Source organism: Hippopotamus amphibius, chromosome 12, assembly GCF_030028045.1.
Source record: "Hippopotamus amphibius kiboko isolate mHipAmp2 chromosome 12, mHipAmp2.hap2, whole genome shotgun sequence".
NCBI lineage: Eukaryota > Metazoa > Chordata > Mammalia > Artiodactyla > Hippopotamidae > Hippopotamus > Hippopotamus amphibius.
The window spans coordinates 46,927,568-46,955,190 of record NC_080197.1 but is presented as its reverse complement, the minus strand read 5'-3'; the positions used below and the strand labels follow the sequence as shown (position 1 = coordinate 46,955,190).

The 27,623-nt window shown below is 40.8% G+C and overlaps 1 protein-coding gene across 2 annotated transcripts in view; it reads right to left on the bottom strand.

Annotated features, from left to right (window-relative positions):
• The window catches only part of HAO1 (hydroxyacid oxidase 1), a 53,852-nt gene extending 26,617 nt beyond the window's left edge, over positions 1-27,235 (bottom strand). Inside the window, exons 1-3 of one of the 2 annotated variants that reach the window (XM_057700754.1) lie at positions 27,055-27,235; positions 20,110-20,261; positions 3,393-3,648 (exon numbers count right to left, since the gene is read on the bottom strand). In XM_057700754.1, coding sequence (XP_057556737.1) covers positions 3,393-3,648; positions 20,110-20,261; positions 27,055-27,191 — 545 coding nt within the window. In that variant the 5' untranslated portion in view covers positions 27,192-27,235. The remainder of the gene's footprint in view (positions 1-3,392; positions 3,649-20,109; positions 20,262-27,054) is intronic. The other variant, XM_057700755.1, reaches the window with a different exon arrangement.
• Between the last annotated feature and the right edge of the window lie 388 nt (positions 27,236-27,623).

Genomic DNA, 27,623 nt, shown 5'->3' with positions numbered 1-27,623 from the left:
GAACTGGTTCTCATGAACGAGTCTGGTGAACTGGCTCCAATCCTCGCTTCTTCCGAGGGCAGATGAGAATTCGCTCTACTCCCCCTGAGTTTCAGGGACCTCTGTGCCACTCATAATGCACACATTCGTGTGTTTTGCATATGGACCAAGCAAAGATTACCAAACTCCTGAACTCTGGCTGGTCCCAGATGCCAGGAATCAGGACCCACCCCCGCCCCTCCAGGCAGAGGAAGCCGCGAGGGCTGGAAGGAGCCGCGGCTTCACAGACTCGTTCTACTCTGGATTTCCTGCCTCCCTCGCCTGCCAAACCTCATTCTGAACAGCCCGGCTTCACCTTCTATGAGTCAGGTCAGTTGCGGAAAGAAACCGATTTCATATCAGGCTGTAACAGATGAGCTCTTTGGTAGCATGCGGCCTCCAGCGGAAGCCTGGGCCTCCCATCGTGTGCTCTGCCTTCATGGCTGAATGTGGGCCCCAGGGCGCTGACCCCGGGGCGTTGTCCCACTGAAGCCCGCAGGGACAAACAAGGCCAGTGTGCGCTCTGGGGGCCAGAGCACTGGCAAGGGGTGTTTCCTGTGTTCCCCGGAGCCTGGATATGTGGCTCACGATTTGATCATCTTCAGACAGGAGATGTGACACGTGGGGGAGCCGTGGCCACTCTTGTGCACATCAACAGCTGAAAAGGGCCTTTGTCTCCTGGTCCCTCACGTCATCTGGGCAGGAGCCTGGGAGCAAAAAGGGAGAAAAACCAAAGCAGGCTTCCCGCTCCTGGCTCAGTGGCCCTGGCACCCAAGGAGCAAGAGATACCAGCCAGAATGAACACGCGTCATCCCCCGTCTAAGCAGATACTGCTGTGAAACACTTTTTATTATCCAGAGCAAGAAGCTCTTCCCTAAGCTTAAAAAAAAACCCTACTGTGTCATTTACTATTGTTGTTGCTGTTGTTGCTAGTGGTAGTAGGAAGAGGAGGAGGAAAAGCAATAGTAAATTCCTTTTTTTTTTTAATTTTTTTTCTGATTTGAGATGGTTTCCTTTTTTTTTAACCTTTATTGGAGTATAATTGCTTTACAGTATTGTGTCAGTTTCTGCTGTACAACAAAGTGAAAGAGCCACATGTATATATATGTCCCCATATCCCCTCCCTCTTGAGCCTCCCTCCCAACCTCCCTATCCCACCCCTTTAAGTCTTCACAAAGCATCAAGCTGGTCTCCCCATGCTCTGTAGCAGCTTCCCACTAGCTACTTATTTTACATTTGGTAGTGTGTATATGTCGATGCTACTTTCTCACTGCGTCCCAGCTTCCTCTCCCCCAGGGTGTCTTCAAGTCCATTCTCTACGTCTGCATCTCTATTCCTGCCCTGCCACTAGGTTCATCAGTACCATTTTTCAAAAAGATACATGTACCACAATGTTCATTGCAGCATTATTTACAATAGCCAGGACATGGAAGCAACCTAAATGTCCATCCACAGATGAATGGATAAAGAAGATGTGGCACATATATACAATGGAATATTACTCAGCCATAAAAAGGGATGAAATTGAGCTATTTGTAGTGAGGTGGATGGACCTAGAGTCTGTCATACAGAGCATAGTAAGCCAGAAAGAGAAAAACAAATACAGTAAATTCCTTTTTTAAATGGCCAAAGGGAAGCAATGAGGAACATTTCCTGTCAGAAGCCTAAATGCTGGGAAACTAATTATTTTAGAAAGTCTAAAAATGAAGGCAACAAAAATAGAGAAATAATGTGAATACAGATTCCATATTAAGGAAATTTGAAACCATCTACTTTCTGATGAATTTGGCAAGAAGTAGGAATATGCTGGGGACATTTTGTTTTTGTTCTCTTAGAAAGACAGGATGTTTGGGCAACTCGGTGGCATCTGGGATGTGTGGAGTGCATGACTGATAGCTGTCAGAGGGAGAACTTTCTCTTCCTGTCATTGGGCCATTGATGGTACCACATAGAGAAATAGTATCTTAAACCTACCTGGAAGTGTCACAGAGATAACCTCACACAGATCATTTACATATGGTTTAACGGCAAGATTTTATGCACAGTAACTTATACTTAAATAGGTATACAGACAGCAGAGCTATATGACAGCTATGTGACACTTACACAAGACTATGGACTTATGTGATGGTTGAGAGATGTCCCATTCCCTTATACATATGGAATTCCTGGCTTCCAACAATCTTCTTGTCCTTATGTGGAATGCTGATTTGATTTTGAATGTTTTAGAAGGATTAACTTTATATGTAGACAGAATAAGCAACAAGCCATGTGATGTGAGGTCTAGGATTCCAAAGAAGGCACCCTTCATTTCCTGTACTCTGATGGATGCTTTGAAATCCCATCATCAAAATGTCCTCCATTAAAACTAAGATTTTTGTTCCTGGTCAGCTAGTTTTAGCCCAACTAGTTTTGTTCTTAGTCACACACTGGTATGAAAAACATAAGGGCAGATTTTGGTGGGAACTGAGGGAAGGTAAAGACGAAGGAGAGGAGAGATTGGTCGCTTAAGGAGGGTGGGGGTCTTTCTCAGTAAACTCCACTGAGTTTCTAGTTTTGACTCAAGATGATTCTAATCTTTCAGGGGGAAAAGGACAAAAATTCCCTGCTGATGGATGGGCTGAATGACCTGGTAAAAGCATCACAGTTCAGTTTTAGATCACTAGATACATTGCTTTTGCTAAGACGACCGAGTGAGTGAATGGATGAAAGGATGAATGAACCAGTGAGTAAATGAATGAATCTTGATCCATGGGTGAAGCACAGCAAAAGAGGACCACTGCTGGAAGAAGAAGGAGGAGGGGAGGGAGTGAACATGTGGCTTCTTTTGTCTCCATTCTTGTAGTTTTCTTCAATCTTCCCTGCCAGAGTTGTTCCAAATACAATAAAAATAAAAGGTGGCTTTTTTATTTCAACAGACAAAGAAATAGGATAATAGGATCACAATAGCAAGCTGTTGTTTTGGCTAAATTAAGTATCTTCTACCTTATTCAAAGCCCTTAATGCACTCTGAGACATGAGTTTTCTTGACTTTTACAAGTTTATGGTGATTCCTGTCTCTGTTTCTATATCTCAAGTACACGACACCCATGTCAAGTACACGACACCCACATCAAGTACACGACACCCACATAAGGGTATGGTTCCCTGAGGATTATGTGGGTATTTGGCAATAGCACCACCTCTAGAACCAGACCCCATCACTCCTAGACAAGGTCCCAGTAAGCCATACTGTGGGACCAACATTTGTGAAGATCTGATTCCCCGGGGCACCCACGTGGAAACTGGAAAAAGTCTTTGGAGCTGGATCACGACAAGAGCAAAGAGAATTAGAAAACCAGCTCAGGGCCCAGTGATCAGAGACCCATGGTTACCTGAGATGGGGTGGCAGCTTGAACCTGTTACGCACATCATCAAAGCGGTTGCCCAGGTAAGGGGTGTCGACTGTCACAAATATGGCCTTGTAGCCCATCCGCTCAGCCCGCCGCACCAGCTGCTTGGTGACCTCGCGGTCCTTGTAGATGTACAGCTGCAGCCAGAGAAGTGCCTCAGGACCAGCTTCTGCCACCTCTTCAATTGAGGAGGTGGCCCAGGAACTCAGCATCATGCCGGTTCCCAGTGACCTGCAGGCTGAGGAAGAAAGGGAAGATCAAGGCCCCCCTGGCGTTTTCCCTCCTCCAAAGTCTTCAAGCTGTGATTCAAAGGGAAAAGCCATCTACAAGGGCAATTTGGAAAGAAGAAGTCAAGTCTTTGAAAAACTAAAGTATCCATTCCTTTCCACACTCTGTGAACTGATCTTGAAGACGAAAATGACTCAAATAGCCAAAGAGGTGCTATGTAGAAGGATAAAATAATTGGGAGCAACTTGAATCTCCAATCTTAGGGGATTAGATAAGCTATAGTTCATAAATAAAAGGAAATATACACACCATAAAAAGTAATATTTTTGTGATGGTTAATTTTATGTATCAGCTTGGCTAAGCAATAGAAAGAAAGAAAAGAAAAAAGAGAAAGAAGAGAAGAGAAGAGAAAGAGAAGAGAAGAAAAGAGATGAGAAGAGAAAGAGAAAAGAAGAGAAAAGAGAAAGAAAGAAAAAAGTCTCCAAAATAACATGTATAACATGATTTGTGCAAATGTGATTATTGGTGTATGATCTTAAACAAATTAATTGTTAATGATAGGTAGGAGAGTTTAATTTTTCTTTTTAACTTTTTTTTTTTACTTTTTAAATCTTATCTTCCAAAATTTTGTTAAAGGCGCATCTACCATGTATGTTGTCTTTTAAAATTTTATACAAATCATATGTTAGACATCTCGAACAGACATCAGTTACCTCACAATCTTTTAAACAAGCTATCAAAAAATGAGCAAATAAATGAAAAATTAGATAGAGTCATCCAACCTATTGTCTTAGAGAACTGGAAAGAACATGGGTGACAGGCTATTTCCAAAAATAGGTAGTCAAATTGGGGTCAGCTTTAGTGGAGGAGAAACTGATACAATGTTTGGACGACAAATGCCAAGCATGCCAAGAGACAAATACCAAATACATAAAACTGCCTATACGACCCTGGGTCATTCGACTTATCTGTGCCCCTGCCATATATCAAATGTGGGTAAAAGTCGTCCAAGTGACACTTACAGGGTGACGATAAGAATCAAGTGACATGCTTTTTACAAAGCTGCTCTGAGAGGTTAACATGCCTTCATGCTTCTCAAACTTTAGCAGGCAGCCAAATCCCCTGGAGTGTTTGTGAAAACACAGGTTGTGAAAAACACCCCAGAGTTTCTGCTTCAGTCGGTCGAAGATGGGGCCCAAGAATTTGCCTTTCTAACCAGCTTGCAGGCGGTGCTGATGCTGCCAGTCCCTGGCCCACACTCTGACGTTTAAGTAGCATTATCACTTGATAGTAAAACTCTAAGCTCACCTGGTAATCAAGTTGTTTTTGTGTTTGGAAAGTGTTACTTTTCCTATGGTATTGAAGGTATTTTTCATTCCTATTCTTCAGGTCACAGGTCAGATAAAGAAGACAAACTGGAGGTTATGTTATCTGTGGGTCACTGATCTGTTTCCTCCAAGTATTCCTTTGAGAAGTTCTCTCTTAAGAACTCATGATTTGTGCAATAGTGACCAAAAAATACATTTTAAGTAATAGTAAGTAGTACTATGCATGAACATCTGAACCATTGTCGTATTTTCATTGAGTTGTAAACACAGAAAATAGTTCCAGGTCATCTGCTGCTATTTGGAACAAACATCAGAGGACATTGATTGCTTGGGTCAGAACCCCCTAACCATCAATTTACCACAAAGAAAATATGTCCTGAAGGGGATGTGGCCTAAGTAAGGTCACACAGAGACGGGCGGCTGAGTTGGACAGGAACCTGGCATGTCTGACCACTCCCACAGGGCAATGATTTTTCTAGAATTCCCCCCCCCCAGATGCCTGAAGACTCCCCTGGTATCAAATATGGATAAATGTACTTCCCCGATCCTTCAGGGCCATGACACCTGAGGGACATCCAATGTTTTCCACATGCCTGAGGGACAATAGCATGCCCAGAGTTCTGGGAAAGCATGGAAATTTGGAAACCAGTGAGCAAGGCCTGCCACATACTGCAGGTTTAGACTGTAGCTACACAAAGCGGTCCAGCTAAGAGGACTAGTAAACGATAAGGCACATTTTTGTAGTTCATGCAAAGGCACCATGCAGGCAACAGCAGCCCTGCCAATACGGATCAAAGATCCTCAAACAGATCTTCTTGAATTCAAAAGAAATATCTACAGACATTCCACACAGATCGTTAAAATGCTACAAACCAATGCACCAATAATATTTGCTTTACTTAAACTATCAAACTTGCAGGAGGCTTCAGCCTTCACAAACATTCTGCCCATTTCCCTTGGGTAAGCATGTCTGGAGTAAAGCAAGGACAGTCCACGCCATCTGGTTCCTGAGTCTTCTGTCTTTGATACTAATGGTTCCTTATGGTATTGGTGCTTGAGGTTCATTTTCCAAGATTAAATCACACAGGGCTAAAACTTTGAATCAGGGTCCCCCCAAATTCTAAGTTAACATTGTTTCCAGATATAGAAGTTCAATAAATATTTGGTAAATTAACAAGTTTACCGCAGGAGAGTCTCCTGGATGCAGGGGGAATATCAGAGTCTGTGTTGACGTATTATGAGTTGAGGCTAAGATGTTACTCCCAGGAGAGAACAGGAGCAAAGCTGAGACAGCTCCATGTTGCTTGGAACATATATTACCAATGTACTATGGTCCCCATTAGCTTGTGATTACTTGCTGTGATAAAGAAAAAATATTGGTGAATTACATCCACTGTTTTCAACAGTTTTCTGTTAGAAGGAGATAAGGGAGCCTGGGATTTGCAAGGACTGCTCACAGAGATAATCGAAAATTTACCTGGTTCCACTAAGGACAGATCTAAGGTTCCATTGGTACACAGCAGCATGGCAATTCGGCTTGTTAAAATATTGAAATACTTCCACTCTTGCTGGTAAATAACCATGGCTCCGAAGTAAATGGCCCCTCCTCCTGAGTCCCTTCAATGTGACATCTCTCTTTTCTCTCCCTAAGGAATCTCTGGATCCCTCAACTCCCACACACCCACACAATCTGACAATTTAAAGCCTAATGCCTGGCAGAGCTGGGGGCGTCCAGACCACCATCAGAGCACTAGAGAACTGCATCTGAGCATCTCCTGTAATTGGTCAAAGTCTTTGCTCTACTGATTGCTAAATATTTCAAATATCACCTTGGCCTGAAAGTCAAAGATGTATCTTTCCAGCTCATATTGTTTCAGGGGGAACAAAAATTACAAGATTTTTAATTTTATAAATGACCTAGCATAGTCAGATTTTGTTGAGAAATTCTAATTTGAGTTATTCTAGTCTAGTGCCAAAAGCACAAACATTTTTGAAGTCCATTTTCTCTTCCTATTCATTTTCCACAATTTTGAACATCTCACCTGCTCTCAAAAGTAGCAACAGTCAGATTTCATTTTACAAAGGGCAGTGGTCAACTCTCATGGACCCGCATTCACAACATGTGGTGCAGCAACGGCAGGCCCCAACACAGGTTCCCTTTTCCCAACTCCTTGCAAAATGGAGATCATCTCTGAGGTGACATTACTATGAAGGCAAGGCCTGGCCCTTGCCCATAAAGAGGGTCCCCAGTGTTGATCCAAGTCTAAAAATCTTGGCTTTCATAATAGTGAGGGTGTCCTAGAACCAACATACCCAGGAGGCTCCACCAGTAAGTAGACATCGATCCCGTTCAACTATTTCCCTACTTCCACATGCTCTTTGTTTCATCATCCCTAAGATATATCTTCTAGGATAGACATCTAAACTTTTAATGCTCTAGATATATTCAGACTTTGTTTATATTTGACATTTCTTTCTCTTCTTTATTTAGAGGCAACAGTAATACATTATGCCACTGCTATTAAAAAATATATCACACACACACACGTGCGTGCCACTAAAAGAGACACTAGTAAGCTTTCGGACACTGAAACATCAAATATAAAACCCTATAAATGACCTAGGTGATAACACCTGTCTCTCAGAAAGACAAGAAGATACAATGGATGGAGAGTCAGAAGGCCTGGGCTCCAGTCCCAGCCTTGCCAACCATGAGGCATATTTCATCTGCAAAGTCTCTGTAACCACAGCTGCCACACTGCCCACTTCATAGTATTGTCAGATGGTCCATTGAGACAGTGTTTGCGGGTGTTTTCTGGTAACTCTAAAGCTAAGCAATGGTACACGGTTAAGTGAGAGATGCCTAATATTACTTGGGAAAAGTTCTAGATAGCTTTTTAAATTTTCAGAATTTCACCGAGGACCCAGATTTATCCTCATTATTCATGATATTCTCAACACAGAGCTTTCCTCTGCAGTGGTTTTGATGCATAAGACACCCATTCCTCCTTGTAAATATAGTGTCAAAATCTCACTGCCTGAAGCAAGAAAGCCCTTAAGTGAGAGAGGAAGCTTCTTCAGGCCAAGGAACTCTGGACTAGGGCTAATAATTTCCATTAATACATTCCAAGGATGTACATCTTTTTGGAAAGTCAGGACAAAACAAAAGCAAATGATCTAGGAGATGTAGCAAAAACATGACTTTTCCCACTCTTCATGCCTATCCTTTATCTGCCTAGAGATTTCCACAGAGACAACTGTGTAGTAAATCTATGCATCTGTCAACTTTGCTAAGTCCAGCCATCAAGAAGTGATACCTGGAGGCAAAGCTTTCAAATTCTCCCTATACTTTTTGGTTTCTCTCCTCTTTTATTTGAAATACCACTGTAAGTATAATAACATGGAAATAAAGAGATCAGTATCATTGTTTCCTATCAGCTATAACCCCTTCCCCAACCCCAGAGTGGGCTATGGGCTAGTGGAAAACATTGGTGCGTTATGTTGAATAGAATAAAAGTTATCCTTAGACCTATCCAAATAAACTTTCTTATTAGAATAAAATCACATGCCCTAGGGTGAGGAAATGCTACAGGGGCTGCAATAAACTGGCATAAGGTCAACTTAATTCTGCCTCCCCAAACCACCATTCAATAGAATTAACTCCCTTTCCTACACAATGAAACCTGTAATCAACTACTGAGGTTTACATCAGTTCATATTAGATAGGAATGCAGCCACCGTGGGGTTAATACAAATGCTTAAGTCTGATGTTGGGTGATTTGGCTGGGCTAGAACAGGTAAATAGCTTTGCAAAACAGCATGAAGGACTTCCCTGGTGGTGCAGTGGTTAAGAATCCACCTGCCAATGCTGGGGACACGAGTTTGAGCCCTGGTCCAGGATGATGCTACATGCCACAGAGCATGTAAGCCCATGAGCCACAACTACTGAACCCACATGCTTGCAACTACTGAAGCCCGTGTGCCCAGAGTCAATGCAACAAGAAAAGCCACCATGAGAAGCCTGCACACTGCAACGAAGAGTAGCCCCTGTTCACAGCAACTAGAGAAAGCCCGTGTGCAGCAACAAAGATGCAACACAGCCAATAAATAAATAAATTAATTAAATTTTTAAAAAAAAGTAGCATGAGCTGGCAAAATTCTCCCTATGGCTAAGGAATGAGATTATACTTCTAGATTTTGCCAGGGTTTCATTTTACATAAAGCCTTAATGAAAACATTTATTTCTAATCCAGGTAATCTGCATTTGAAGGAGAGAAGATAGGAAACTTATTATGGCCTTAAATTTTAGGGGATGCTAAGTCTGCCTGTCCCAGTTCTTTAATTGAAAACTACTTTGTATACATCTGTCTCATGTATCTAGTGTCTGTTTCTCAGTGCCTGCTCATTGCAGGAAGTCATCACAGAAATCAACAGGCTCTCAGAAGGTCTTAGAGGGTCTTCAGATGGAAATGATATTCATGCTACACCCAACACTGTTTCATCTTTGAGGATTTAAGCTGTGCCTTTGGCTGGGAACCACCAGGAACTTTCATTCCAGTCTCTGTCCAGTGCTTCTCAAGCTTCAACGTGCATAGGGATCACGTGGGGAAGTTGATAAAATTCCGATTATGACCCAGTAGGTCGGGAAAGGACTTAGATTCTGTATGTCTAACAAGCTCCCAAGTGATGTTGATGCTTGTTTTGTGGACTGTAAGAAGAATGAAATGGATATCTTCTTTCACAAGGACTCGTGCAAGTTAACTGGATACATCTGATGGCTTGAGTAAAGAGAGGACCTTATAGGAAACAGGAGGGAGAATCTAACCAATGGTGGTAGTGTGGGTAGCAGCCGGCTCATGTCTTGTCAACTGCCAGCCACATCCTGCTGAATCTGTCTTTCTTCTAAATTGTCTTCCCTCTGGAGAGGGGCACAGGTACCTTTGCAATGTTTTCTTATGCATTCATCTTTTACTAGATTTAAAGTCAAGGAACTAAATTGCATTACAGTAACAACCCCTCAGCACACTTAAATATCATCAGACATATTTTATAACCTTGCTTACCCAGAATTTGCCTGGCTTCCTAGATTTCAGATTCAAAGCAAAAATAAGCAACAAAATAAAAATGAAATGACAGAAGATGAGGAAGAAGAGAGGTTTCTCAAAGATAAGAAGGCACAATTTACCAATTATATAATAGCTTCCAAATGTTTAATGTCAGGGCCAACAATCTTAAACATATAAATAAGATGCTGAATTATCAAATAAAACTAAAGTTCATCATGCTAGGCTTGACAGGGACAAGAATTAGAATACATTTGAGAATAATGTTTATTCACTACCACAAAACAAAACAAAAAAAAAAAACTACAGAGAAAATGTAAAGTATTAGTTATCAGTGGGAGTCAATGTCTATTCTTTGGAACATTAATTCATGTGGGATAAATCATACACCCAGATTAGAGCAGAACAGTTAAGCAATGTGCTAATTTGGGTACAAATTATTTCTTTGAAAATAACTCTCCTTTATGGGAAAGGTGAGTTAAGCTTCCAAAATTATGTGTTTTAAAGGAAAAGGGGTAATATGATGAAAGGGCCCAAAGGGTTTTTTTTAGGTGCATTTGATTAAAAAGCTCCTGCAAAACTTAGTCATCAAAACAGCTGCACTGAAAATTTTGTTGAGAAAACTCATTTTGTCCTCTGCACAGGAAGTCATTATGTAATGGGGAAAATATGCAATGACAAAGTACCAAGCAGTTGGTGGTTCTAAACTCAGGGTCTGACACACTGAAGTGTTTGCATAAATGTGCACCCTACAAGCCAGTGAGTTGGGTCAGCCTTTCTTTGCACAGGAACTATTATTACACAGGTTTGTTAAAGACACAATTAACATTACTGTCTCAGTGTCTACAGTAACATTGAGATACTCAGAGGAAGAATGTTCTGAAGACAGTCATCTAAGAGAAGAACAAAACTTCTACTATAATTATGTGTGAAATACTCAGAAGTGGTCAAATATTCATTTGCAGTTTAGATAATTTAACCAATTTAAAATACTACCTCAAAAGGCCAAGAAACCAGTGTTTTCATGATGATCCATTGTCTGCATTTGGAACAATATAACCTTGAGCGATCATAAGGTCACTACACCCTCAAGAACTCTTTTTCATTGCATGGGAATATTTTCAAGGAATGATTAGTTCCAATGACATCTTAGCCCTCCCTTCCTTGTTCCTACTATATCTCTGGGGCACAATTCTGCAATAGACAAAGACATTAGCTTTCCTATAATGATTCCCAGGTTATTATTCTGTTGCTTGATTGAGTCGTCAGGTCCTGTCATAACTGGCTGATGGCATGGAGACGATACCACAGTGAGATGCCTTTTAATGATGGTTTCAAGGAGTATCAGGTTTGCAGGTGATGGCTTCAATCAACCTTCAATTTAACAACCTCAGCGTTGGAATGTATATGTGAGCCTCTGACTTCTCACTGTCACACTTTAATGTCATCAAGCACACTAATAACTTAAGAAGAAGCAGTCTCATACTCTCAAGAAAGCTGCTCAGTAGCTTAAATTCTGGTGCAAAATATTGGAAATCATTTCATTTGATGTTGGTCTTTAAGATAGCTGGAGTCTAAGTTTTTAACAGCTGTTTGGATTAATGAAGTTTGTCTCATTGCAAAGTGATTTCAACACTGAATATATCACTTTTTGAAAAATTTTATATATGAGTTATGTATTTATATATATGCATATATATAAGATGTCCATAGTATTAATATATATGTATGTGTATGTTTATATGCATGTAACGTGTGTAAGTGTGTGTACAGAAAGCGCATGTCCACTGACTTGATTGTTGGAAGAATGTCTAAAAACATAAAATTGAGATGAAATAGGTTGAAAATAAAGGCAAGAAAAGGTATGAATTGATTTTTTTTTTTACTACAATGATGCAAAGAGTTATTCCCTTCCAAATGTTTAACCAATGTAATTTGGACAGAGTTTTAGTGAACTATCCTTTCTCCTTTATTCCTTCCTACTTTTATTTCTTCTCAGTAAAAGTGGATAAAATAATGGATGAAGACAAATAACTGAGTCAGACTCTAGAGTGAAACATATCTAGGTTCAAACCCCATCTTAACCATTGACCAACACTAAACATTGGTCAAGGGTGTCCTTCTGCAGCACTGTCAAATGAGGAGAATGATAAATGGTACTGACCGCACAGGTCTATTGTGAGGATTAATGATAGCGATGTAAAGTCCAAGCACCTGGTGCATAAAAAGCACTCACTTCAGAAAGAGTAAAATTTCATTTAAAGCAAATCTGGTGCTTTTCCCGGATTTAGGTAAAATTAAGAATAATGGTGATATTTTCCCCGTAGGTATGCTGAAATGTATACCTACTTGGTCACCTACTACAACACATAAATAATATAAATCAATAAAGCTTTCAAAAATACATCGTTTGGGTCTGGAGCAAAGGAAATGACAATTTTTCTTGCTGAATGGTCTTTCACTCAGTGTTAAGGTTGATTACTTAATCTCAGAAAATCCAGAAAATTCAGCAGCTAAAGCTCTCACCTACGCCCTAATTCAGTTCTTTGGGGTCTTTGTGTTGCTATGCAATCTGTTCCACCTGCACCTTAATAGGTGGTCAAGTCATAGCTGAGTCCCAAAACTTCACTTTGGAATGTTCTGGCCTTTTAGGCTCAAAAAGAAAGTGTTTAGATTTAATGGTTTTATGACCCATCAAATCCTGTGTGGTAGCCTCTAATTGCATCCAGGGGCAGGAATTTCTTTTTTAAATCGTTCTTTTTTTTTTTTTGACAGTTTAATAAGAATTTACTAATATGCTGAGCATTCCTGGAACGCATTAGGTGGGTTTTAATTTTTCTCTATTTGAGGTCCCAGCACTCCCTCATGTGGCATTTGTCCACATAACAAGTCAGAAGCAAAAGGATAAGTAAATAATTAATCTCTTTCTTTTTTTTCTCTTTCTCTTTGGTTTCCCATGATTAAATGGATCAAAAGAGCTAATGTATCTCCTTGGAGAGCAAAATAAAATTTTATTGCAGCCACTGTGCATAAAACCAGAGAGATTTTCACAATAATGTCCTAAAAGCCTCAGTGCTATAGTAAACATTTTATTAATTGGTTCTTTGAGAAATCAGAGATGCTCTACTTATTTTACAAGATGGAAATTTAACCTAATGAGAACACCTCCTTTATGTGCTACTAGCATTTATGTTTATTATTGCTATTTTCTTCAGTATGTGAAATATTTTGGAGAAATGATTCTGTATTCATCCCTGAGGCTTATGTGAAGGATAAAACTTAAAAAATCAAAAACCAATCTAGTAGAATTTCAAACAAAAATGCCATTATAAGTAAAGGCATTTATATGACTGCTTAAATATTATAATAATTGTCAATTATTAAAATGTTGACTAAATCATCCATTGCAATAAATCTCTTATTCATAAAACAGTGCACAGCAAACTGCTCTCCACTGAGTGTTTTCTGATTATTTTCCTTCCATCTAAAAAGTTTTAAGAGTTTTAATTTTGTTTGTTTAAAATTCAAGCTCCTTTTTTATGCTTCTGAATTTTGCACAAGGTTCTTATTTCCTAATAAGTTTCATATTCTGTGGCTTATTCCATGCTCCCTAAACTAAAGGGATAAAACTGTAAAAACATAGAATATTTGCAGTTACTATTCCAACACTATAGCATACAGCTTGCCTTAGGGGTCTTGCTGCAGTTAATGACATTTGGAAATATCAATAACTGACCAGGGTATTATAGACAGCATTGTGTAAGTGATTAAGTACCTTGAGCAAGGTACTTAGGATCTCCAAGCCTCAGTTTCCACATGCACAGGAGTTGAAGAAAGATCCTTGGGGCTTTGGGCTCACACATTTTAAGACAGTAGTCAGGGAGAGAAGAGTTAATAAATTCAAATTGCCTGGTGCGCATTAATTGCTAAATAAATGTTGGCTACCATCATTTTCCACAAGACCTTGAAGTATCACTGTTAAAAATTATGTAAGCATTTATTAAGCCCCTATTTGTTTTCAGCAAGATCTAGAGATAACTACTTCTCTGATTGCTGTCGTCTATCCCAAGAACGCAGCTTTGAGAAATGAAAATCCAATGTAGGCAGATGCTCATTCCACAGTCTATAATCTCCAGGGCTGGCCTAGAGTCGAAAGCAAGGGCGAGAGGGGCATTCCAGAAATGTAAGGAAGGACAGGTCTCCACTTTGGTCTCTCTTTTTGCATTCGATGACATCTTAAAAGGGCATAAAGCCATTTATTTATATGCTGAGAAAACATTGTAAAGATCATCTACTCCTGTTGGGAGTTTTATGTTTTTGAGTGTTCTCTTTGTTTTTTGTATTAGTAGCAGGGCTTTTCCTTTAAAGTGCTGTTCTTTTCAATCCCAACAAGTAACACAGGTAGCTGCGTGCTCAGTGACAAACTCAACTTCCCTGAAATCCCTGGAAACAACTCCAGCCTCCTCGCGACACTGGCAGTAAACCATTGATCTCGTGTAGGACTATGGTGAGGAAACGTAATCCTAGAGAGTGAAAATGACCGCCACAAGAAGTGAAACTAGTTAGTGGTGAATTTCCACGTAAATCAGATGCCCCAGCTGGATAGCCCAGGGGACAGTTGTAGCCCACAAAAGTATTTGCTTTGGCCCACACATTGTTGCCCCAAACAGTGTTTTAAAGAATTTTGATTTATTTGCCAACATTTAAAAACCAGGAGATTGCACATAAAAATCAAGGTTTCTGGCTTCTCTCAAAAATTTTGGAGATTTGGCAACCACCGCACATCCTCACTCCTGTGGGGCATCAGTTAGCCAGTGCCAAGATGTGGCTGCCCTGCTTCAATGGAACCTGCAGTCTAGGTTTGGTACCGTCTCCACCATTGAGCTGCCTTATGGTTTTCTTAACTTCTTCTCTCCTTGGACATTTATATTACCAGCCTGGCCCTTAAAGCCATTTTTTTGAGGTTCATGCATAAAGCTTAAACAAAGACATCTTTAGCAAAGTAAAAAGAGCAATTTTTTACTCCCACTAAGATATTGTAAACGGAGTATACATTTCTGAAAGTGAGTTTTTAATGGATGGGAGAGAAATATTTTAGGGACTTGGAATCTCAGGGGCAAATAAAAGAGTTGAGCCCCATTTCACGAAGTTTTCCCAGCCTTTATCTCATGTGACCCTCACAAGAGCCTCTAGAGGTAAGATCCCTTATTCAACTAGGGTTGCTGGCTGTCACAAATAAACATAGGCTACCCAGTTACAATGGTTGGGTTTTTATCTGAAATGCAACTATAACTAGCCCCCTGTATTTTATCTGGCAGCACTGTACTCATTGCCATTTTGAAAATGAAGAAAGAGTAGCTCCATTGGTCGGGCTACAACCACACAGTCGTGTAAAACAGAAAGCTCTGTTACTGGGTTTAGCCCATAGTGGGGACATGTCCCACAGTGGTGAGGAGAAAGACAAAGGACCCCTGAAGCAGGGCTGTGTGAAGACGTCTGGGGATCCAACTGGGAAGGTGAGACCATGGTAGCATGGCAACTTCCAGAACTTTCTAGATGCTCATTCTAATTATTCAGGCCAGACCATTCCCTGGGGATTTATGTCCTTCATGTACTCTTACTGACCAGGCTAAAAGGGGACACACTCTCCAGAGAGGGCAGCTAACTAACCCCTATCCTCTGAACTTGGCTCCAATTTCTCCTTCTAGCTAGGAACCAAGATCCTGGAAACAAGAAAGCTTGATTAGGGGCTAAATAATTAGGAGGGTGGGAAAAAAAAATTCCTCCACAACAACATGCATAGGTCTCACGGTCTCCCCAAGGATCAGGCTGGCTTGAGAGGATTCCCATATTTGGAAACCATAGAGTAAGTCAAATATCAGCTGCATAATTCCATGTTGATTATCTGAGTTTTGAGAAAAGAAAGCAATGTCTACCAAATGTGTACGTTCCTCCACTCTTCCTTAAATTTGCCTGTGGCTGTACGAATATTCAGTTAGCCGTTGCCTTGGTTTGCGTTATTCCAGAAGCTGACAACGGGACAATGCTACGAGCCTGAGACATTCATCTGGGGATGATGGCAAGGTGAGCTGATGGAGTAGGAAAGTGAAAGAGGGATGGGAGGCAGCCAGTGAAGGGTGTGCTAACGGGCAGCTAACTTCTGAAGGCACCTGGGACTCAGTCCTGTTGGGGAAACCCTGGGTGACAGGATTAGGAAATGCTTCAGTTACCCTGCTCAAAGAGAACTGGGGTCATTTATCCACCAGCCTGAGGGATGCCCTTCCACTCACCCACTCCCAACCACCACCCCTGTCCATAGCTCCTGGTGACAGAGAAAATGTTAGGCAAAAAGTTGCAGGTTCTGATAGAGATGAGAAGCAACAAGGGAATATACCCTGGGCACCAATAACGTCTGTTCCAAGCACACATTCTTTCCTTCCAAGTAACCCATCCATCCCACCGCCAAAATGTAGCAGCCAAGGAATACTCTTTGTTATGAGCCGATCATCACCAGTTTGGGGGGTTAATCGCAATATTAAAAAGACCATCAATACATAGACAGGAATTGAAACATAGAAGAAAACCTTAAACATGTTGAAATCCTTGAGGGATAATTCCACTACAAACCTGGAATATAAACAGTCAGGTCACTGCCCTGACACGAACGTGTTCAGGATCTTGGCTTCTCAAAGCCAGGGTGTATGACCTTCCATTGCCAATTTCTCTGCGTCCTTAATGTCACCACATCCTCTTTGTTCTGCCTGTTCTACCTTATCCTAACGTTTATCAAGTATTTCACTCTCTTGTACTCCCCTGGGGGAGCCTGCTCTGCATGCACCTTAAGTGACACATTAATTACTTTTAGGGAATTGTGATTTACAGAAAAATGGGCTTCCCCTCGTGACACTTCTGGGGTTTTCTGGAAATTAAAAGCAGCACAAGGTGGTTAAGAGTCCAGACTCTGGAGCCAGACTGCCTACGTCTGAATCCCATCGCTATCATTTAGGAGCTGTGTGACCCTGGACATCTGCCGTGTGCCTCAGTTTCTCATGTATAAAATGGGCTTAATAATAGTACCTACTTCTTTGGGCTGTTCGGAGGGTGTGATGCTTTAATACTTGTAATGTGCTTAGAAAAGTGCCTGGAATATGGTTATCGTTTTATAAGTGCTAGATAAATAAATCTAAAGGGGTAAGACTCCAATAGGCATATAATAATGCTTCATGGTTAGTGCTGGAAGGAAATAGTGTTAGATAACATACTCCTGCCTAGGCTGTCACATTATAGTTTCTAAGTAAGCTTTCTTCTCATTTTTCTTCCTACCCCATCCCCAGCAAAAATAAGGAGCAATGACCTTGGAACCATCAGAAGTGAGTTGGAGAATAAGTCCTACCCATTACTAGCTATGAAAACCTACTTTGTATGGAGCTAGCTCTTTGCCCATAAAGTGGGGACAGTGACACCTGTCAAATAGCAAATAAAATGACATATGGGAAAATATTTTGCAGACTCCAGGGCGCTCTACCAAGTGAGTTTTGCTTATTGCCTTCTTCACTTCCTTTCATTCACTTCCACTATCTCCACAGTTCCTTCTCCAGTTTTCTCTCTTGTTTTTTTTTTTTTTTTTTTTTTGGCTACATGGGGTCTTTGTTGCTGCGGGTGGGCTTTCTCTAGTTGTGGCAAATGGGGACTACTCTTCATTGCGATGTGCGGGCTTCTCATTGCAGTGGCTTCTCTTGTTACAGAGCATGGGCTCTAGGCACACAGGCTTCAGTAGTTGCGGCATGTGGGCTCAGTAGTTGTGGTGCACAGGTTTAGTTGCTCCACGGCATGTGGAATTTTCCCAGACCAGGGCTCGAACCCGTGTCTCCTGCACTGGCAGGCAGATTCTTAACTACTGCACCACCAGGGAAGTCCATATTTTCTTTGAAATTTAGCTTTTATTGTTCTCTTCTTACAAAATTATTCAAAGAAAATTGTATACATACTGACCAAAAATAAGACTATAGAGTCAGGAAGAGTCCCATCACTCATAAATAAAGATTTGTAAAATGTGGTCTATGTTCTTGGTCTTCAAAAATAAATATATTATATGATCTTATTGTTTGTAACTGCTTTTAAAATTATTATATTGTAACATATTTCCATGCCACTCAACTCTTTCTATAATATGATTTTTAAATCTTTATTGGAGTATAATTACTTTACAGTATTGTGTTAGTTTCTGCTGTACAAGGTGAATCAGCTATATGTATTTTTTAATGTTTATCCCATATTTATGCATCCTATTTTTTTGGCAACCAATCTCCAGTTATGGGACATTTGAGTGTTTTTCCCAACTTTTTTCTTACTGAAAATAACAGGCGTGAAAATCCTTGCAAAAATATTATTCCTAAAAATCGCAATTATTTCCTTGGAATTCCTAGAATTCTAAGAACCACTCAGAATTCATATTTTTAACGCTTTGATACACAGTGCCAAATTTTTTTCTAGAAAGATTATTCCACTTTTCACTCTTCCTTTCAGTATTTGAAAATGCACATTTTCAACATGCATATGACACTTCACAGTGTCTAATCTTAAAATAGTAACTTGATATTCAGAAACTAAGATAGTTATAATTTACATTTATTTGATAATTATGGATGTGATAAACATTGAATACTTTTCACATGTTTATTTGCCATTTTTATGTCTCAATTGATGAATGTCTTATTTGTCTTTTTGCACTTACAGCTTTTCCTCCATTTCCGACTTATATGTTATTTCCTTATTCAAATACAAGAGCTCTTTACACAGGAAGGACGTTAACTCTTCACAGTCTCATTTTTTCAGTTCTTTTTAGTTGGCCATTTGTTTTAAATTTTTATACAAATTTGGGACTGTAGAAATTTCCATTTTTGTGTGTGTGTTGATTTGTTTGCTTTGTTTCACTGATTGTTGTCTATAACATGCTTGGGAAGTTCTCTTTTATCCTAACTTTAAATAGACCGTTACCATTTCCCTTTTTTTCCCTCCTCCCTCTGCATGTTTCAGGATTACTGCAGACAAATGGGTGGTGGTACACTTACCTGTGTGTGGTCCTAGGATTAAAGGCACTCCAGCCTCTGACCGAAGTCTCCCCAGCACAGCCTCACTGTGTCACGCTCTTATTCCCGCCAGCATTTTTGGAAGACATTTCAAGGAGGGAGGTGAATCCACAAGATTCCTAATTCTTAGAATTAAAATGCCTTAAAATAGTATCTAGTTCCTGCTCTTTGGTCCTGAATTTCCTGCCCTGCTCAGCATCAAAATATCAGATAGAATTCATTACCAACTTTTATATGTGTTTCTGAAGCAGAATGTGGGGAGATTTATCACTGCACGTACCCTTTCAAATGTTCATAGTTGCTAGGGGACTGGGAAGTTAATAAATTAGCCCTAATTAGGAATTTCTGCATATCATGTTTGAATTTCTCATCATTCCCTCCTAAGGCAGTTGGAAATGCTCTATTAGAAATGTAACACATTGGTAAACAAATCATGGTCCAAAACCATGGCAGAAAACACAGCCAACCAAGTCACTGCCTTTGCTTTTTGATGGTGAGAATCATGTGGGTTTGGGGGAAGCAACAACGGCTTTGAAATTAGGTGGCCGTGACGTTGAGTCCATCTCTGTACTACCTAGCCGTGTGACCATGGGTGAGTCCATTTCTCAGACCTCTTTTTTGAGACACTGATATTCATACTCATAACATGGCTAAAAGTCATTGAGCCCCTACTCTGTGCCAGACACTGTTTTAGATACTTTATGTGTGTGAACTCAGTTAATGGTCACAGTAACCCAGGGGAGATAGGTACTATTTTTATCCCCATTTTACAGCTGATAAAACTGAGGCACAAAGAGTATCTTGCTAGAGTCATACAACTAGAAGGTAGAAGAGCAGGACGTGCAAGGATAGGCATTTTGATGCCAGTCAATGAGCTTAACTTTTGTGAGTATAAAAACATCCAGGGAAGTGTTTGCTTGATGCATACAGAGAAGGCAGTCATTAAATGTTAGTCCATTTTTGTCCCTGTGAGCGAGAACCTGGTTCCTACCTCGCACAGTTGCAAGCTCCCCGTCCACGTGAGCCATGCACTGCATGGCAGTAGCTCCAACGCAGATAGGCATGCTGACTCTCTGCCCTAAGACAGAAGTCGACAGGTCTATTTCAGCAACGTTCCGCAGCATTCGTGGATACAGCTTCCACCTAGAATTTTTGGGAAAAAAAAGAAGGTTTTAGAATTTCAAAAGCATAAACAGAACTTTGACATTACATTTGAGTCAGAAAGAGAAAATATTCTTGTATTTTTCCCAGCGAGCAAAGTCCTTTGCAAAGCTCAAGGAAACAGGGCAATTTTTATGTTTGTTAAGATGGGAAGTTAACGATAAGAGGAGTAATAAACTTCTCAAACCATTGTTCTTAGTAAGGTATAATTAACATATTATAGAATTCACCCATTTGAGTGTACGGGTTTTTGCTCTTTGAGAAACGCATGCAGTTATGTAACCAGACAATCAAGATCTAGAACAGTTCACTCATCCTGAAAATTGCCCCGCTTCCTTTTGCAGTGAAACTCTCCCTAACCAATCCGCTAACAACCAGTGATATTTTTTGTTATTGTTCCTATAGTTTTACTTTGCAAGAATATCATACAAATGAAATCATATATAGTTGCGCTGGAATCATATATAGTTGAACCTTGAATAAGGTGGTGGGGGTGGGGGTGGGGTCAGCCCTTTGGGCAGTGGAAAATCTGGGTATAATTTTACACTCAGACCCTCCAGATTTCCGGTTTCACATCCATGGATTCAAGCAACTGCGGATCATGTAGTAGCTATTCAGTGAAAAAAATCTGTGTATAAGTGCACCTGCTCAGTTCAAACCCATGTTCAAAGGTCAAGCCTAGCATGTGGCCTTCTGAGTCTGGCTTCTTTCACTTAGCCTGATGCTTTTGAGATGCACCCTTATTGCTGCATGTGTCAGTATTTGTTCTTTTTTGTTGAGGACTAGTATTCCATTCTAAGAAGGTAGCACAGTTTGTTTATCCATTCTCAAGATATGAGACATTCGGAATCTTTCAACTTGGGGAGATTATAAATAATGCCACTAGAACCATTCACTTAAAGATTTTATGTGAATATAGCTCTCATTTCACTTCTTCCAAGCCATTTTGAAGATGGTATAGAACGGCATGGGGGTTAGATTAGAGTTTAAGATATCCTGTCTCTACTTCATCTGTTTGGTTTGTTTGTTTCTTTCTTACAGACAATTACTTTTAAATGTAGTTGCTTCAGGCAACTACGTTTAAAATTATGATGTGGTTTCTTCAAAATCTTTGATCTGAATTCTGTGTCCATTGAAGTATGATGATATGGGAAGGTATTTTTTTTGGTTTAATTGAGCATTTTCCTCAAATATGTTACTTGACAGAGACTGGAGTTTTGGGCTTAAAGAATTTTTGACCCCTGAATGTTATCTTAAATTACTTTTTCTGCGATTCTTTTGTGTAGCAATGAAAGTTACTAACAAAGCAAGAATCAAACTAGCAAAATTTATATCTCTTATTTGTTCTGGATTATTATCTCCTCATTTGTAACTGATTAAAACTGAAGAAAATACAGCCCCGTTTCTAATGAGCCCTAAGACAGTAAACACGTGAGGACACCCACATATACACCTAACTAGCGCTCACCTTTCAGGACCTAGATTTAACTCTGCTTCTACATAGATCAAGACTGTTCATTAATACAGTGAAGTGTGATTTAATAAGAGAGTCACCAAAATAAACTGAACCTCCCAAGTCTTCAATGAAGCCTACTTCCTGTAGCGGAAGAGGAAGTTCTGCCTTCGTGTTGCTTTGAGGAATAGCTAAGGGTCTGTAACATGACCCTTCCTTACATAACAAAGTGAAAACATCCAGCCCCTGCAATGCATAATAAAGAAGTTTAACTGTGATTTCTCTGCAATTCCTTTGAACATCATCATTGTCATGATTTTCTGTCACACCACATGCTCTGCTGCTGGAAGTCTTTCTTCTCCACTGACCCTCACAGCATGATTCTTTGATCTTCATTCTGATCCGGGAGAGGCAGAAGCCTTGAAGAGAGTTTTTTTTTGCTACCAATCATCTCTAAGTGTATTATTAGAATGAGAGAAAAAGATTTAATAACAGCCGTTGGCATGCTGGCCTTGGAAGGCATTAATATTTACTTAGAGCTGAGGAAATAATGAACGCTTTTATGAAGAGCACACACAGAGCTGTGGGGCATCAGCCGTGTGTGTGTGTGTGTGTGTGTGTGTGGCACAAGGAACGTTTTCAAATACCCAGTTCCCCTTTATGAGGCAAGGCTCAACCCTTCCACCTCCAGGCAGAAGCTTTATGCTTGTCCACGAGGTGGCGCAGCCTCTTTAATAACTGTGTTCTTGCTTCTCACACACATCATGTCCTGCCCTGAGGATGACATTACAGAGGCTCGTCCACCAATGCACAGAATGCAATTCCTAGGCCAAATTAGATGAGATTGATGGAGTGGGAAATGTATGTTCTCTAGAAAGTCCTCCACGTTTTGAAATCTTCCAAAGAGCAATTACCACTAATCTTGTCAGGTAATTCCAATAGCTCTCCAAGCCCCACCCTATCCCATCCCCAATGTAAGTGATTTTTTTCCACAATCATACATAAAACAGGCGCTCACTACAACCTTGGACTCTGCTCTTATGTGACCTCCACTTTGGAAAAAGGTATGAAGATTTACAAAAGAATTGAACCAATTGAATAATAAATTTTTTTCATAGGTTTCCTGAGTTAAAGGAAGTGGGGCAAAAGTGGAGATACCTTTTGTAAGGGGAAGCACTGACTGAACCTGCCCTCCCCGGCCAGGCCCAATAGTAACCATTTGCGTGAGCTACCTTAAACAGGAGGTCCTGGTAAAGAATGCAGAACGTTATAACAAGCTACCACCAACCAGAAGAATTCAGGAAATGTCAAAAGGGGAGAGGAGCCGCCAGTCCACGTGTCCTACCAACCTTCCAGAATCCTCCTCGTTGGGACCTTGGCTGAGAGATGCGCACGCCACCAGGAAGGATCCTGAGTCGGAATAATTGCCAGAGACAACCCAGAAATTGATCCCATCTCCAGAAAACCTGAGACTGCGAGCCATGTGGCAGAGCAGTCCTCCTGGGTTCCCTCACCCTCCTCTCTCCACCCGGGCGCCCCTGCCCAATAAAGTCTCTTGCTTTTGTCTCCTCACATGTAGACAAGAGCCCACTCCTGGGCCCTGGAAGGCGTCCACATTCCTGCAACAATTTCACACCCAACAAGGGCCTCGATTTTAATTTATCATAAATCAGGTGATACACACGGTCCTCAAGAGGAGGTACACTGAGGAGAGAAGACACCCACTCATCACCCAGCCTTGAAGTCCTGTGCTTTATCGAATTCCACCAACTCAACACACTGAATTAACAAGTCCTGTAAGATGATCATATTGCATCTCAATTTCTCCGCATTAATTCTTCATTCTAACCATTAAAAACACATAAAATCATGTATAAACCTACATAATGTGTATATATGTATATAAAATATACCACAGTTTTGTAATCGTACTTTTTACCATTCATTTATAATATCAAGAGATCTTTAAACCACGTAATTGTGTTAAATTATCAACCTCTGAAGCTCCCTGGTAAGGAAAGAAGGAGGGCAGGAATTTAAGTCTGAAGAAAGCACAGCATGGTAAACATATTTAAATAGTCAAGCCATTTTTGGAAAGCTTCTGTGTGTAGATAAGTTTCAGAAGGTCTGTGAATCTCTGCAATGGGGTGTGTGTGTGTGTGTGTGTGTGTGTGTGTGTGTGTAGGTTTGTCAACACTAAACACTCGCCTGGACAAAGAAGCCACAGCTTTGAGGTCCAAAGTGGGGAGAGGGACTGGTTTGCAGGGGAGAGGGAGGAAGAAAGAGAGGCGAGGAGGGAGGAGGAGGTGAGGATGGAGCTGGGTTAGAGATCTCTTGCCTTGTGATCCTTCGAAAGCAAGAGACAATTAGCTGCTTTTCATAATGCAAGGGGAAAAGCAGCTTCCTTACCTGTTGTGCAAATGAGCTGAATGACTGTGTGACATTTACACCTATGAGAACACTGACAATGCCACTGGTGAGTGTAGAGTGCGTCTCAAACATTAGAGAGAGGGAGTGATTTCACTTTTACCATCTCTTATTTGAAAGAAAACCACACAATTTTCCGTGTCGCTAAGTGATGCATTAGGGACGAATAGCGCTTCCTTTTCTAATAACACAGGACTTCTAAATACCCAAATCGGAGAATTATATTCCACCAAGAATAATTTCACAAGAAGCCACAAAATATGTGCAGACCACAGCTGAGAAAGATATCCTGAGTTAATGTGTAAGGGAAGCAAAGTACAGTTCTTTTGAAAATTAACTCCAATCAGGTCAGGCCACACAAAACCTAGCAAGCTGACATTTTTCTCTGTTCCTGTCATAATTGCAATAGGAAACTGTTTTTCTGGGTGGTTCTATCTATTTGACTTTATTTGTCCTTTTTTTATGTGGAGAGTGGACACAATAGTATTAGAGCCCCAAGTCTTGGCCAGAAAGATCTCCAAGCAGATATTTGTTCACGTAAGTGGCCCATGTCCCCAGAACTCCAAAACGTCGCTGTCAGAGCTGGGTACAGAGATAAAAGGTGTCCTGAATGACCGTTTGCTATACTTGTAGGATGGGGAGGTGTATAAATTTCATAACTGTCTTTAAAATACTCTGTCATTGTGTCACAAGGGGTTGTCTGAGGTTTGTTTATGTTGCCGTCTTCCTTTGAATCAGGATGAGAGCTTTCAGACTGATTACCATCAACCCATCAAGCCAAAGCCACCACCACCTCAGCAGAACATCTATTTTTAGTTCCATGGGATCAGCTTGATGATACAGGGTGAGCACTGAAAGGTCACCCAGCAAGTTACACAGCAAAAGAGGAACTGGGATATTAGATAGGCCATGTTTGTTGCAATAAAAACTCAGGTGGTTGATAATAATGCTCTATCCTCCAGAGAAAGTTGATTAATACATTTTTTCCCTCCTTTAAAGCTGAACAAAAGAGAATGATCGAGGCTCACGGGAAAGGGGGCCCTGAAACCTCATTTGCGTTATCTGCGTCCTGTCCCTAAGTTACTCAGTCCTTAGGCTGAGTAGCTAGGAATACTCCCTGCAGAACCGTGCAACTCACAGAAGCAATGAGGCACTTTTCTAGTCCACAACTTGGAAGTCACCACACTGTCTCACAAGGTTTCTAGAATTTCTAGGGTTGAAGATGTGATCTGTCTGCCTTGCTGCACCCCTTTGCTCCCTCTTGAAGGCCTCCAATGGGCCAACTGTTTTGGGTCCAGTTTGCATCAATCCAACCCACCAGCATTATGGAGGCCAAAGGTCAATGTGCCCCCATCAGAACATAAGCTTGTGTGGACAAGAACGTTCTCCATCTGGCTCACGCTCTGCCCTCAGCGTGCAGCACCACATGGAGCGCATTGACATTCTTAGTGTGTGAGGCAATTAACCTACTAGCACTGGGTGAAGGGCGGTAAGGGGTGAGGAAGGCTTTGTATAAATGGAGCAGGTGGTCACCGAGCACTGAGCCCTGAGGGACACCAACTCCACCAACCTGTCAAGCCCTAAAATTTCATTCGTGAAAATTACCTATTTGGGTTCAAGTGTTGCTTCAGGAGACTATTAATAGGCAAACCACATCACCTGGTGAACAGAGTTGAGATGGGCCCGAGAAGGGGCACCTTCCAAGAGCAGAAAGAAGGGACCCAAAATATTGCATAACAGTTTGAAAAAAATCATGCAGAATTTTAAGCTGCTCCACTCTTTGCCAACATTTCCCTTCCCATGGCTCCCCCAACGTTTATTAAATCTCATTTGTGTCCCAGAAAAGATCTGAGACAAAGTCAGTGCTTGAAGGAGTTTGGGGAGCCCCCTCCTTTCACCGCACGCTCAGGTTCCTACACTGATTTCTAGGTGAACCGGTGCTGCTTGCCAGAAACCTCCTTGGTTAGAATGGTTTCATTTCTCCTAATCTACACCCAGAAAAGAGATGTTGTGTGATTTTGCGCTAAGCTAAAGAAGACATCAGGAAGGAAGGCAGATGCTTTCCCCGGGATACTTTTTGCCTTTTTTATTTAATTTATCACCATCCATGAGCGCCCACAACATTCCCTGGTTTCCGTGAAGGCTATAATATAAGATGAATGAGCCTCCAAGGCTATAATATATTGAGGCTCCCCCTGCCCGCACTCTAGCAAATAAACCATTTCCTAACTGCTGAGAGAAAAGCCCTCCTTTAAAGTTATTTTGTTTCTTGTCTTTATAACAAATAGAAAACATAAACCATGACATCCACAATCCTGGGCTTTGAAATATGAAAGTTAAGGGAAAACTAATTTGGGAAGAGAGATGAAGCACTTGGGAGGACAGATGAAACAGCAAAGTTGAAAGATTAATGCTGTGTAGACAAACTGGAATCTACAATGAAAACTTAGACAACAGTAATCAAAAATGAATGATAATGGAAAGCCAGCAGGATGGGAACATTTGAGGTAACCATCCAATCTGGTTCGACCAGATAAGACGGCTATCTTGAGTCTAATACTAACGGTTTCCTACACCATAAAGAAGACCATCACTGTCATACTCAGAGAAAAAGAAAATGGACTCATCAGAATTTATCACCATTTTTGTACACAGTTAAATGAATTATCCGTATAATTCCAAGTGAGGAAACTTAGGGTTAGCTTTTTGCAAGATTCCCGGGCTTGGGATATTTTCAAACAAGCCCAATATTTCTCACAGCTCCATGAATTTCCCCTCTCTACTAAGCATATTATCTAGACAAATAATTCCATGCCATTGACATTAAAGCTGAAAGAGCTTGTTTTGATAGAAGTCTTTGTGTAATTTTAAAATATGATTTTAAAAAGTTCTTACCTGGAAAATGCTGCAATATTATCAGCCAAGGTTTCCTGATCATTTGCCCCAGATTTATAATAGTCATATATAGACTTTTGAAGTATAGATTTAGCATGTTGTTCATAGTCACTGATGCAAACGAGCCGGGTGAACATTTTCCTGGGTTATTGCAGACCTCAGGATGTTTTGTGGGTTTTTTCCCTTTGTATTGCTTTCTACCTCCTGACAATTTTGTTATTTGTCAATTATTAATAGACTTTTTCCAAAGTTCAGATTTAGTTCTCTGCTGCTTACATTAAGCGAGCAAACATACACTTAGACTTTGACATTTTATTTGCAGCTGTCTGCCAAAGAACAGATGGTACACCTAAGCCACAAGAAGTTGGGTTGGGGAGGCAGCAAGAGGGGATTAGGTGTTTGTCACATTAAAAAGGCAGAAGAATGAGTAAAAAATTTAAAACCTAGAGAAGTATTCGCCTAAAGCCGCTCTTGGCTCAGTTCTGCCTGAGGCTGCTTCTTCCCAACAGCGTGTGCCTTGCTGCTTATCTGGTACCCAGAACGGGCTGCCCACTCATTTTTATACCATA